This window comes from Ambystoma mexicanum, chromosome 13 (genome assembly GCF_040938575.1).
Source record: "Ambystoma mexicanum isolate Mex_15411 chromosome 13, UKY_AmexF1_1, whole genome shotgun sequence".
Taxonomy (NCBI): Eukaryota; Metazoa; Chordata; class Amphibia; order Caudata; family Ambystomatidae; genus Ambystoma; species Ambystoma mexicanum.
Window position 1 is genome coordinate 488,949,426 of NC_090938.1, and position 13,909 is coordinate 488,963,334.

Here is a 13,909-nt window from a genome sequence, read left to right on the forward strand (position 1 = left end):
CACCTCTCCGGAGGTGGAGTTTGGCAGGCCTGAGCCGGGGACGCATGCCGAATCCTCTTATAGGCGTCTCATGTCGAGCGTGACTGAATACTTGGGGTGGTCTGCTCCACCTGTTGATTTTGATCAGGATGATTTGACTGACATCCTGGACCAAGGTTCACCCACTGACCCGGTGTTGCCATTTCACATGGCTTTGCAAAGAAGGGTGGTGGTGGCTTGGCCTGCTCCGGAGAGTCTCCCGGCAGTGAATAAGTTGCTTCCAAAAAATACCGCCCAGTCAGTAGTGACCCCTGCTACTTGTTGACGCACCCTACACCGGAGAGTTTGGTGGTGCAGGCGGCTACGGCCCCCGCAAAGAAGGCTGCGTACCCTACCATCCCTCCTGATAGGGACGATAAGCACTTTGATGGTTGGGCGAAGAAGGTATTTTCATCTGGGTGTATGGCTTTGAAGGCAGCCAACTCCGTTTGTGCCTTGGCGAGATTCACTCCCACGCTGTGGAATTGTGCATCTTTGGCGGCTGAGCATATTCCCGAAGGGGAGGAAAGGGATGGTTGTCTTGCCCTTGTGCAAGACGGCAAGGATGCCATGTGTGAAGCAGGTCAGTCAGGTTTGGACATGGCAGACTGTCAGTCGGTCCAGGGCTGCGAGCACCGGGATATGGAGGTTTGCATGGTTGCGGAAGTCGGGGTTTGCTCCTGATGTGCAAACTTGGCTTCTCAACATGCCCTTTGGTGGTGTCCATCTGTTTGGCAGCAAGGCTGACGAGAGCTTTGAGAGGTTGCAGACCTCAAAAGCTGCAGCGAAATCTTTGAGCGCTGCAGTTCATCAACCTCCGCCTTTTCGGCCTAGGGGACAGCAATGGAGGGGAGGTTCCTTTCGGTACTAATCTTCCTTTGGTAGATCGAGAGGAGCTGCCAGTCAAAGGGGCCACCATAGAGGTACCAGGGCTGGAAAGCAAGGTGCCAAAGCCGCTCAGGCAGTTGCCTCTTTGCCCTCAGGCACCGCCGCAGCCACGTCCGCTCAGTCATGAGGCCATGTCCCAGGGTTTGCCGTTTGGGGGCAGACTTGCGCAGCATCTTGGAGAATGGCGGGCCATTACTTCAGATGTGTGGGTTCTGGAGATCATAGCCCTCGGCTACTGTCTTCCCTTCCGGCAGAGGCCTCGCGACAATCCACCAGGGAAGCTCTCTTTGAAGATTCCGGATCCGCTCCTTGCGCAGGAAATCCTATCCCTGCTGGAGAAAGGCGCCATAGAACTGGTGCCTGTAGCAGGGATGGTATTCCCCTTATTTTTGTATCCCGAAAAAAGACGGAGGATTGAGACCCATCATGGACTTGCGTTGGTTGAACAAGCTCCTCAGGAAGGACAAGTAAGTTCAAGATGGTAAATCAAGTCCTCCAGGCCCTTCAACTTCAGGATTGGTTGGTGTCTCTCGACCTGCATGATGCTTACTTTCATGTGCCGATTCATCCCAAGCACAGGAAGTACCTGAGGTTCGCGGTTGGCGACTCGCATTTTCAGTTTCGGGTCCTGCCGTTCGGATTGACCTCCGCCCGAGGGTCTTCACCAAGCGGATGGTGGTGGTGGCAGCGTATCTCAGGAAAGGGGGGATTCACGTCTACCCCTGCCTGGAAAATTGGTTGATCAGGGCTCGCTCTCCCGAGCAAGCCCTAGATTATCTGTCCATCACCTGCCACTCCCTTCACAAGCTAGGCTTCTCCTGAATTTAAAGAAGTCGCATTTGACACCTTCCCAGCGGCTCCAACACATGGGAGCACTGCTCGACGCATCCCTGGGGCAGTGTTCACCTCTCCAGGTTAGGGCTTATCACATTCTGCAGATGGTGGACAAATTTCAACGTGCCCAGAGTCTCCCGGCGTTCGAGTTCTTGAGGTTGCTCGGCCTCATGCCAGCCTGCATTTTCCTGGTGCCAGAGGCTAGGCTGCGGATGAGATCTCTGCAGTGGGTTCTCAAGATGCAGTGGTCACAGTTCTCTGGCAGGATGCCAGATCCCGTTCAGATTCTGACCTCAGTCGCCCCGGATCTTCTATGGTGGGCCGACGAAGGCAATCTGATGAAGGGAGCACCATTTTGGCAACCATGGCCAGAGGTGACGATCGTGACGGATGCATCCCTCACAGGTTGGGGCGTTCATGCCAATGAGTTGACAGCCAGCGGTCGTTGGTCTCCATCGGAGTCCAGACTCCACATCAATCTGTTAGAGCTGACAGCCATCAGGCTAGCCCTGAAGGCTTTTCTTCCGTCTGTGCAAAAAACCTTAGGGTCATCTTCGACTCCACTCTCTCCTTCTCCTCTCACATCTCTGACATCTCTAAAAAGTCTAGCGATCAGCTACACCTCCTCAGAGGTACTCTACCTTTTCTCATGTACCCTCAGTGGCTCACTGTCTCCAGAGCCTTGGTTCTCTAGGCTGGACTATTGCAACAACTTCTTCCTCAACCTCCCTTCTGCCATGCGCCTTCTGCAACTCATCCAGAACAGAACCGCAAGTCTTATCCTTGCCTCAAGCCCAGGGACTGCATCTCTGCAGCGCTGAAATCCCTTCACTGGCTCCCCGTGGCGGCAAGGTCAAGACCCTCTGCATTGTCTGCAAGGCTTTCTGGGGCCTGGGACCTAACTACCTTCAATGCTGCATACCTAAATACTGTCCTTCACGAGCCCTCCACTCATCTACCTCCAACCTTCTGCGAGTGAGCCGGTTCTCCAAGCAGAGATTTGCAGGGAGTTCCTTATCCTCAGCAGGTGCCTCCCTCTGAAATAGCCTCCCTGCTGCCCTCCGTCTTGAACCTGACCTTTTTAAGTTCTGGAAACTCCTCAAGACCTTCCTGTCTCCTCTTCCTTCGCTTCCCCTCTACCCTGCTAACCTAGCTCTCTGCATCTCTCCATCTCTCCCTCCTCTTCCTTACAGCTTGCTGACTGGCCACCTGTTATACCTCAGAGTCTCACTGGTCCCGGGCAACCCAGCCAGTCCTCTCTCGCACTTGCATCATGGCCCTACATCCACACACCTTCACAACACTTAGAAATAACCCAAGAGAGTGTCTCTCTCTGCACTTACCCCAGTCTCCACTGAGCGACTGTCCCCCGTCCCCACCCAACCCCAACACCCCATTTTCCCAACCTCTTTGAGCCCTTTGAAACACTTTCCTGTGTATGGGCGCTATATAAATAAACAATACAATGCAATACAAGGCTGTATGAGCATATTAAGAAGATGCATTTGAGCCAAAATAGTGTCTAGATCAGTTTGTGAGGTGGCTGAATAAAAAAAACAAGCTATGTACTGTAATCCTGATTGAACAATAGACAATGTATCACATAAATATCAACTACAAAAGATGAATTTGAATGTCAAATTTCTATGTATGAAAGGCGTAATAATGAAAATCTTCTTAAAATGTTTATAAAAGAGGAAGATGGATGTGATAAGAGAATACCATGAGAAAATACTGCATTGCAAGCTAATACAAATGGACATCTATTGGTGGATAAAAAACAAACAAAATATAAACAAGGATGTGTCCCACTTCCCCTACATACCAGAATTGTACAAAATCAAAGGATTATGTTCTGGCTGTGCAGTAATAGCACAGAACATTATATCAAAATGCTATTTTCATAGTTGATCTAAGTCTTTCTGATCGTCAAGTATCCAAGAAATTCCATTGAGACTTGGTCTTCTTTTGTCTCCACAGAGCCAGAGTGAGCTTATGAATTCGGGTCTGTACCTAATGCTGCTTCTTCACTTGTACGAACAGAGGTACGCAGAGCTGCTGCGTCTCACGCATAGCCGTGCAAGGAGGGATATGGTAAGTTGCCCCCGGGAGTAAGCAAGAGAAGTGGAGGCGACACATATCAATTAACAGTAACTATTGCATTGCTTTTTGGGATAGTTCTAGAGTGGAGGACAATTGGGCACAGAAAATTCCCTTCAAAATATTACTTAAGAAGTGTTTGTAACAGAGAACTCGGTGTAGAACATTTTGAACAATATTGTTGTAAAGTACAGTTGGGCCCTGTAGGAAGCACATTAGCTTTCTAAAGGCTCTAAAGGCACCCACACCTTAGCAGACATTTAATTTGAAAATCAGTATTTCATTTTTGTTTGGTAGAAAATCATTAGAGTGTATTCTGGAAAGTTAGAATGTATAAGAACGCATGAGTGAAATTAAGTCGACTATTGCGCATGATGGAAATCCTTGGGAGTTACAAGACCTAGGCTCTTGTCCAAAATGGTTGATATCCATTCAGATTCTAACATACTAGCAAATAAAACCAAAGAATTCTTGTTTTTTCATCGAGGATCTAGCTCCCCACCCCCTGAGCGGGGGTGGACTGGGGGGAGGGGGGGGGGTTGGTGCCCTGTAGAATACAGAGGGAACCAGGCAGCCAGTCACTGAAGCAGATTGAGCGATTAGCAGGGAGGGGGGGGGGAAGAGGGAAGGAAGAAGAGAAAAGGAGTGTCTTGAGGAGCTTCCAGAACTTAAGGAGATCTGGCTCAAGCCTGAGAGGGGCAGGGAGACAATTCCAGAGGGAGGCTCCGGCTAAGGAGAGATCTACCCCCTCTTTCTGATTAGAGAAGTGTCTGATCTGCAGAGAGTTTGAGCTACAAGGGCTGTAGCAGGGAGTTAGTTACGAAGAGGGAGTTGAATGAAGCACAGTCTTAGGTGCCTGAAAGCTTTGTGGTTGATGCAGAGGGTATTGAACTTGATCCTATCAGCAACCGGGAGCCAGTGGGTATATTTTAGGGCTGGAGAAATACGGGAAATAAGGACAAGGATGAGTCTTGCAGTCCTATTCTGGATTAGTTGAAGGGGGCAAATGGAGGATAAAGGAAGATTGAAGAAGAGGCTGTTGCAGTAGTCCAACCTAGAGAGGACCAGAGCTCTGGAGACCATGAGGTTCTGGGGGAAGGTGAGGAAACAGAGGATGCCTCTGGGGAGGTGCAGCTGATAGTGGGCCTTCTTGACAAGGTCTGTGATGCGAGGAGAGAGAACAGTCGAAGATGACACCAATGTTTTTTACCTTACAAAAGTGTGAGGAGACCCATAGAGGGCTGCTAGTGGGTAGGATGGAAGGAGGGAGCTGGGGTCCCAATGAGAAGGATATTCGTCTTACTGGCATTAAGGCAAAGATCCTTGGTGGCACACCATGCCAGAATTGCAGTCGCAGTCAAGAATGACAGAGGAGTAACAGGAGGTAGAAGAGAGATGCTTGAAGGAGAGCTGCATGTTGTCTGCATGACACTGTAAGTTAGGAGAGAAGGTGGAGGTCGGGGGGGCGGATGGTCAAGGTAGATGTTGAAGACCCACGGCGAGAGGATAGAGCCTTGAGGGACTCTGCAGGTGGAGAGTGTGATAGAAGAGGGTTCAGTTGAACCCGGGAGGATTGGTCAGAGGGGAATGAGGTCAACTAGTCCATTGCTAGGCCTATAATGACAAGAGTGTCACAGAGCCTATTTATCAGGGTAGCATGATTGACCGTGTCGAAGGCAGGGGAAAGATCCAGAAGGATGGGAACTGATGGAGAGCTGGAATCGAGTTTTGAGGACAAGTCTTCACAAGTGTTGAGTAGAGCAGTTTTCGTGCCTCTGAAGCCAGGCTGGTTATCTTGACGACAACCAACAGATTCAGTGTGATGGATCAGTTGGGAGATGACCAGCTTCTCCAGGAATTTGCCCCGGAAAGGGGTAATGGAGATCTGGCAGTAGTTAGCCAGGCAGAAGGCATCGGCAGAGGGCTTTTTGAGTAGAGCATGCACAAGGGAGTGCTTGAGAAGTAGCAGGAAGGAGACAGTGGTAAAGAAAGTGATTACAGGAATCAGCCAAGGCTGGCACAAGGGAGGTAATGTTGTCCTTGATAGCTCTAGAGGAGCAGGGTAGCACCTCTTTGGAGGAGTATTAGTGAAGGAGAAAGGCGGGCCAAGGGAGGCCTGATAGCTGAGGAGGAAGGAAGGAGGGGGAGTAGAGGAGAGTGAGGACAGGATGTCCTGAGTTTTGGATAAGATATGGGAGGTCAGTGAAATACAGAATGGCAGGGGGAGTGGAGACTGCAGTAGGAGTTCCTTGCAGATTTTAAATGGTTTTCCCGTGTTAGTGGCTCCAGAGATGCAGGCTTTGATATGGACCCTCTTCTCCGAGTGGATGGAGAGTCTGTATTGCCTTTGGACCAGGCGACAGGCCAGTCTGTCAGAAGATGTGCCTGAAGCCTGCACTTCCACTCAGCAGCTCTGCACTTGCGTTTCAGAGAGGCTAGGTCGGAGTCATACGTGGAATTGTGATTGGAGGCAGCCTTCCACAGGATGTTAGTGTAATTTATTTTTGTGCCTATAATTGCCCTTGATAATGTGTCTTTAGAATTTTTCATGAAGACATTGTCAGGTTGTGCTGGTGGATCTTCGTTGCTTATCTGGTTCTTCATTATACGTTTGAAGTTGAATTGCCCAGCTATTGTTTTGTCTGTGCACTGAGGGGCAATCTGGCAATCCAAACAGCATTACGTGCATTTCAAAATGAGGGCTTCAAATTTTGAAATTAATGGGCTTCTCTAGGACTGAAGTGAGAATCGGCTGCTTTTGTTAATTGGAGTTAGTTTACATGGGCAATTATTGATGGTGCTAGAATATTTTTCTTGACCACCCTTGAGGTAGGTGCATGAGGTTCAGATGATTGATGGTGGAAACAATATCCTTGGAGAAACTGTGAATTAGTTAATTCAATGGTAGTTTGGCGTTGTGAAGATGGCTACTGGGATACCTTCTTTGGTGTGTTGGTTTGGAGCATACCAGTTTGTGATTCTTGTTCGATTGAGGTATTGTGCTCATGAGATCATTTTGGTTTCTCAGGGCCATTGCACTTAAAAAGGATGTAGGTGAATAGTTTGAATAATTGCTTAGGTGGGATGGCCACTGATTAGATTTTGGTAGCATACTGGTGCTTTTTTTTGTTGGAGTGGCGTGTTTGGTTATTCCCGGGAATTAAAGTGTTTCAGAAAAAAAGTTTACTTTTAGTTGACTAAACATTGAATATCCTGTGTCCATTGATCAAGCTTGTATATATCTGATTCGACCAAATAAAAACTGGTTAAATCACAGATCCTCGAATTCCCGATCCACTGAATGCCGCCCACCGAACCCCTCTCCGGTTTCCACACTTGTCAAAACGTATGTCTTCGAATCCCCTAGCCCCTGCCCAACCCATTTCTCCTGGACTCCACTGTCCTTTTTAATGGGGGTTTCAGCCCCCATAACACCTCCAACCTGTCTATACACATAATGGGGGGGGCGCTCCACTCATGCCCCCCCTCAGAACCAGCCCGCTCTCTGCCCCCTCTCGTATTACCCACTCAGTGCCCCCTCACACTGCATCCCACTGATCTCATTAACCACCCTTCGGCTGCACTCTCAGCTACATTTACTGGCTCCACGCATTGAACACTGAATAAATAAAGCCAGCTATGTGTTCGCTCATGCGGTGTTTGTTGTGTGAGCCAGGCAGTGGCATGGGGTTTAAGTCACCAATATTCTGAAGATGGGTTTAGTGAGTCCATCTGCACCGAATATGAGAGGACCGTTCAGCTCGCTGTACACCTGGTGCTCTTCTGTACTTCCACTACCATTATAAATGTGTGGAATCGGTTGCCTCCTTGCACACATAATTGGAATGAATGCACAAGTTCTACATGTATTGTGGCAAATGTGCAGCACAGACCTTTCGTATGACTTATGCCTATTGTGTGTACAACCTCTGCATAACATACTGAAATTGTGTGAAGGTCTGATTTTCAGTAGGGCATCATAGCCGAGTCCTTTTAAATCACATTTTTGTTTTTCTGCGCCAGATCTCTTATTGAGGCCTTGCCTGTGTCATGTCATGCCTCAAGGAGCCAAACTCCCTTCGGAGTCTTTCTTTGTCAAAGTAAAGACAATTCATTGTTTCTGTTGCAAATAAGATAATAGAATGCCCCGATGGCGGAGTTCGTGGCTGAGTTTGCAGTCTGGCAGAGCTTGGCAGTGTCAGCAGTGTTTTCTCTCTCTTCATGCTGGGAGGAGCAAGTGCACAAGAAATGCATTCTAACGCTGAGCGTACGTGGAGTTCGTGGCTGAGTTTGCAGTCTGGCAGTCTCCAGCAGTCACCAATGGCCATCAGCGTGTATCCTGCTTCAGGGAATATTCTAACCTGCTTGCCAGCGGGAAGTGAAGAGGAAGTGGCCAGCTGTGGTCCGTGGTGGCCCGGCTGGGACGGCTGGGACGGCGACGGTAAGCCCTTGGGGTTTACTTGTAGCTCGCTGTTACATTGACCTGCCTGCTGAGCGACGACTCACACGCCCGCCGCCAGAGCTGTAATCGCCTGAATCTGGATCTGGAGGGCGCACTCGGTCCTATGTAGCGTACCGACGGATTATAGCCTGCCCTGCATGTTGTTATGATTATTTATTGCACAGTTTCGCCCGCAAACCCGGACGAAGTTGCACCCTGCTGCATTGGTCGGACATTATAAATCTATCTCGTCCAGGCGAGGGGCCCCTCTGATGTTACTGTTTTGATTGATACCTGTTATAAATAAATCTAATCCATGCTGGCAAGAAAGGTACTGGGCCCAGTACTGGCAAACGTGCATGCAGATCAACCCAAGAAAGAAATGGTGCCATGTCGCCCCCATGCACCAAAAAGGCAAAACAGACTTTAAGCATAATAAGGTGGTGACTCAACAAGACATTTCTGCTTTTCTTCACAATAAAGCAGTGCCTCGGGCTGGGTGGGGGCTGAGAAAGAGCCTGCAGCTTCATGAGAGGCTGATAATTATTCAACCCTGGAAGCACAGGCATTGGGATTTTACAACCTTGGCAAATTCTAAACCCAGATACGAACTCAAACTCTGCTGCTGCTATGGCATATGAATCTGACAGTTCATTCTCCATCGATAGTAATGGCTCTCTTGAAATTGTGCAAGGGTCTCAAACGTAACTCGCTGCCATCTGGTCGTGACCATCAGAATTCTTCCTCCGAAGCAGATATGTCTGCTAGCCCAGACTTGGAGAAGCTGGTTACATCTTTGGAAAGATCCTCGGGCAAGGACGACAGTGAAGTGAACTTTTCAGTATACAATGATGAACCTGAGCAATTTTGCCAAGGTAGAAGCGGGCAAGGAACATGGCTTGGAACTCCTTAATAAACAAACTTGATTCTATGTTTCTACTATGTACAAAAATGGCAGACGTGCATGCTCTGTATTATAGTTGACATGGCTGCTGCAACAAACAGGAACTGTCTGAACACAAACCAGCACCAGGAGTGCTGTGGAAATAAATCCAAGGGGGAACATACTCCTCATGTAAGCACGAAGTCTAAGCATCTCACTGTGCTTCCGGAAGTTATGGCAAGCACCAGGGAACAAGCCCTTGAAACTATTGCTATCGAGCAGGCCATGCTCAATGCACCAAATGGAACCCGCAGCCGTAAGTCTGAGAAAAGACCCATACCATCAGTCTTTGCAGGGAAGCAGGGGCACCTTACCAAAACAGAATGCCTGCAAAAAGTATGTTCCTCAACGACTGACGAGTGTCCCTTGCCACAGGGCTGTTGGAGCTGATAAATACACAGTCAATAATACAGTAGCTGATGGCTCCTTAAGGGAAGTTACACTGCAGGGTTCAAAGAACAATCGGGCAAATGCAACGCAATTGAGAGCTGGTGGTGAGCCTCAGCCCTTGTGTGTGTGTATATATAATAATAATAATAAACGAGGACTCTTCTGTATCCATTGGGCAGAACATCCTAAATGCCCCGGGACATAATATCCCGGCAGAACGGATACGGCAAAAGAAAACTTTTCGCCTAGAGAAACAACTACCTCCTGCCGCAAGAACTATAGGCCAGACGCTAGTAGACCTAATCACAGTGGACAATACAAAAACCTCTCCCATTGTCCAGTCTGGGTATAAAATCAAGATGATCCAGCAGCGATGCCCAGGCCGGCTGACTCTGGTGTTACAACTCATTGGTGACCCAGAATGTACCTGGCCCAATGGTCAGGAAAGGTTTTGGGCCCCCTTCTAAGTACCTCAAAATTGTGGAAATGGCACCAACGGCCTTTAGCCCTTTTATTAATAGGTGTTGATTATTGAATTTATTCCACCTAATAACGGACTTAGAAATGATCTCTTCCAAGGATATTGAGCGTATAGAACTCCCAAAACTTTTTAGCCAGACAAACTGGGGTCTGATTACTTTTATTTCACCTATGATAAAGGAAAGAGTATGCATGAATGCTAAGCATTTCTATGACTTTGGCCTGGAAGTATTCCTGTTTGAGTCAAAGAAAGTACTGAATGATGAAAGGATGTTATTTAGGAGTGAAAGAATGTATAAAAGCCCCCTTCCCCAGCCAACAATTGGGTTACTAGTGACAAGTTTATCATGTTCTTCCACCCTGTACATCTTCAAGAATACAGGGAAGCTGGATGAAAGCTTATGATGTCGGAGAATGACCATCTGCAGTTTTGGTGGCCTCCTTTTCTGTTTTATCCTGGAATTCACATGGTCAACCCTCCTTTTTGGTAAACCCGCTAGGCGGGCTGGAACTTAGGATGTCTGACCTTTTTATTTTGCAGGAAACCTGGCTAACGGCCCCTTCTATATGGATGGCTATTCCACAATTTTTAGGGTTTCCTCTCCTGTACTTGGGGGCCCTCCGAAGGGCGGCTTATGTATAGCGGCAAAAACGACATGCATGCTTAGACCATATAAGTGTATTAAAGAAAATGCCAATTTACTGGCAGTGGTTTTGAGGGGTTTTGCACATTGTCCTGGTGACACTCTGGCCTTGGGTATATACAATCCTCCTGGTGACAAACAGGCGAACTGATAGAAGCAGTTTGCAACACTCTGTGTTCCTGGGTCCCTTGTAACAAAAGGGGTGGTATTCTGCTGGCAGGGGACTTCAACGTGAATTGTTTGCAAAGTCTGCCATCTGGGGTAACAGAGAGGAGAGTTCCCTTGGCATGAGTAGGGGTGCAGATTGGACGACTGTTCTGGCTGAATTCAATCTTGCCCCTCTCCCCATGAATACAATAGGACCAAATTGCATGTGGTCCAATGGTACCTCATCTTCTCTCATGATTGTATATTTGGCAATGAGGTGATCCGTGATCTGAGGCCCATTCTGCAGACCAAAGCATTGGCTATGAGTGACAACGTCGTATTAAGAATGACTGACAAAACATTGGAATTTGACTCCAAAGAAAATCTGAAGTCAAATCCCTCTGTCAATGTACAGGGAAACCGCCTCAGTTGGTCCCTCAAACATAAACGACTTAAATGCAGAAATTAAAACCTATGGTCACCAAAGTGAGGAGTTACTTGAGAAACATGTTTGGGATCTAAAAACCATGGTCATTTCAAGAGGCAACGCACAACTAACCTAAAGGGAAATAAACGTTGGGTACCATACAATGTTGCCATTGCAAATAAAAAACTCACAATGAACATTGAGCGCTGGAAAGTGAAGGGGAGTCGATTTATGTCTACTTTGGACATCAAAAGCAAGTTGTCTGCGCTAAGAAGAACATACCAACGGTGGTTGAGTGATCACTGATATGAGATACTACAGCAAAATGGCAGCATATAAATAGGATAATTCGCACCCATGACTCAAATAAGTTTTGGTTCATGATTCGCTCCATCAGAGGTGGACAACTGCCCCGAGAAGTCCGCCCCATCTCTGATGAGGACTGGGCGTGTCACATAAATAAGTGCTGCTGGGTCTAGGGAGCTTGTATTCTTAGTGATAAGGACTGTTCGATGGAAGCCTCAAATGTATGGTCTCAAGTGGAGGCCATGGACTTGGAGGCCCTAATTAAGAAAGCGAAGGCCTCGCGGATTATGGTTCCGGACGGGTTATCTAATATTGCATTAAAGAAGGATCCTGTTTTGTGGGCTAAGCTCCTGAAAACATTTTTTTTCACATCTGTAAAACAGGAACAGTCCTAAGCTCGTGGGGCGACTAAATTCTGATTCCCATACACAAACAGGGCCTCCGTACAGACCCAGGTTGCTATCAATTACTAGTTATGCTGGACCGCAGTTCAAAAATCTTTGCTAATATTCTGCTCCATATGCTTGCCGGTGGTCAGACGAAAATCACCTTTTAAGCGAGCATCATTTTAGTTTTGGAAAGGGGTTTTGGTACTAAGCATGCCCTCTGGGTGCTTAACCTAATTTCTGATGCCTACAGATACCCTACCACTCCATTATGTCTGTTTTGTCGACTTCAGCTCAGCCTTCGACATACTTATCTGCTACAAACTGGGAGCAACTGGAGAAGCTGGGCATGGATCCATGTCCCCTACACTTAAACAATTGGGCCATTAAACAATGGTGAAGGTTCGACTAGAGCAGGACGATAGCCTAACACAGCCTATTGAGACAAATGTGGGCCTAAAGCAAGGCTGCATTTTGGCACCATTACTATATAAACTATATACTTTATTTTACATGGCTCATTTGGATAAGACCATGAAGGCAGCTCACAATTACCATCCCCGATATGGGCAACTAGTAGTAAACCCTGTCACATACCAATTACATTGTTATCCTGGATAGAACACCCATTGGCCTACAGCATTCCTTGAATACCCTACATATGTATGCAGAGGAAAATGGCCTCAGGATAAATATGGTAAAAACAAAGAACAGTATTTGGCAGGAAGTCACAGGGCAGAAATAAGTTCAATTGGCACCTCGGTTCATATAAACTGGAGTTAAGAGATACATATAGGTACCCGAGTATACTGGTAAAGGCATCCCAGACATTTTTACACTTGCACAATACCATAAAACTTAAGGTGTGGGCCAAGTGGCTGCTATTAAGGTGATAGACCTGTGGGTTGGACGATCATTGGAGGCAAAACTGATTGCCTATAAAACAGCAGTTGTGCCAGTGACCCTGTACGCTCTGGAGACCTTTCCTAGAAGAGCAATTAATTTGCTCCCAACATTGGAGGGAAAATGTTAAGGTCATTGGTTGATATACCAGGCACTGTACCAGTGGAGGTAAATAGACTGGAATTAGGCCTCCAGTCTCTTGTCTCGAACTGGACGGTGGAAGCCTGCAAACTATGGGTCAGTATAAGATTTGGCAGACACTTATTGCTACTGCACTCTAGTGGGGCACATGCGGAATGATACTCCCGTAATGTTTGTTTCAAGGAATTGTAGATCATGGTACAAGCTCATTGCCTTGAGATATCAGACATGAACCTCGGAGCAAGAGTTCCCTGTTTTTTTGGGCAAACTGCACACTGTGAGTCAGAGCCTTGATAGGATGCTGACTCTTGCATCCCTAGAGGGATGACGTAAATACATGCATTTCGCTCAACAAGGGGGTTTCCCGCAGGGCCCAAGGCTGTATTTAATGAAGTGGCATTTTCCTGCACTGATCCATTTTGTCCTACAGTTGTGTCTAGACATTCTGGCAGTCTTCGGCATCAGGAGACCTTGCCAGGGTGTCCTGTTTGAGAAGTGCCTTTGCCGGATCTGCAGACAGCAAATTGAAACCATAAGACGCAGTAGAGCAACCAATTCTGGAGCACGCTTTTCGCAGCTGTGTCTTATGTGGCGGTTTCTGACGCATATTATGTTTGGCTCAGGGCCACAACTATGTTGGAAGCAAAGGGTTGACGCGACTGGCCCCTGAGAATATAAAGTTCCCTTAACAGTTTTAATTGAGATGGAGAAATTAGATTGTAATATGAATTTTTACTAAGGACTAATAGAACTAATTGTGAAGGCTGTTTTTATTTGCTTAAGTAGATTAAATGTATTTTAATGTATAGATTATTTTGAGTAATGGCATTGTAAATGCGTGCAGTATTAATTGTATTTTAT

The 13,909-nt window shown here is 47.2% G+C and overlaps 1 protein-coding gene across 11 annotated transcripts in view; it reads left to right on the top strand.

The window, feature by feature from the left end:
- The window catches only part of MARCHF10 (membrane associated ring-CH-type finger 10), a 1,025,913-nt gene that overhangs the window by 843,248 nt on the left and 168,756 nt on the right, over positions 1–13,909 (top strand). For all 11 annotated transcript variants that reach the window (XM_069634147.1, XM_069634148.1, XM_069634140.1 and 8 more), the window contains one exon: positions 3,721–3,834. In XM_069634147.1, coding sequence (XP_069490248.1) covers positions 3,721–3,834 — 114 coding nt within the window. The remainder of the gene's footprint in view (positions 1–3,720; positions 3,835–13,909) is intronic.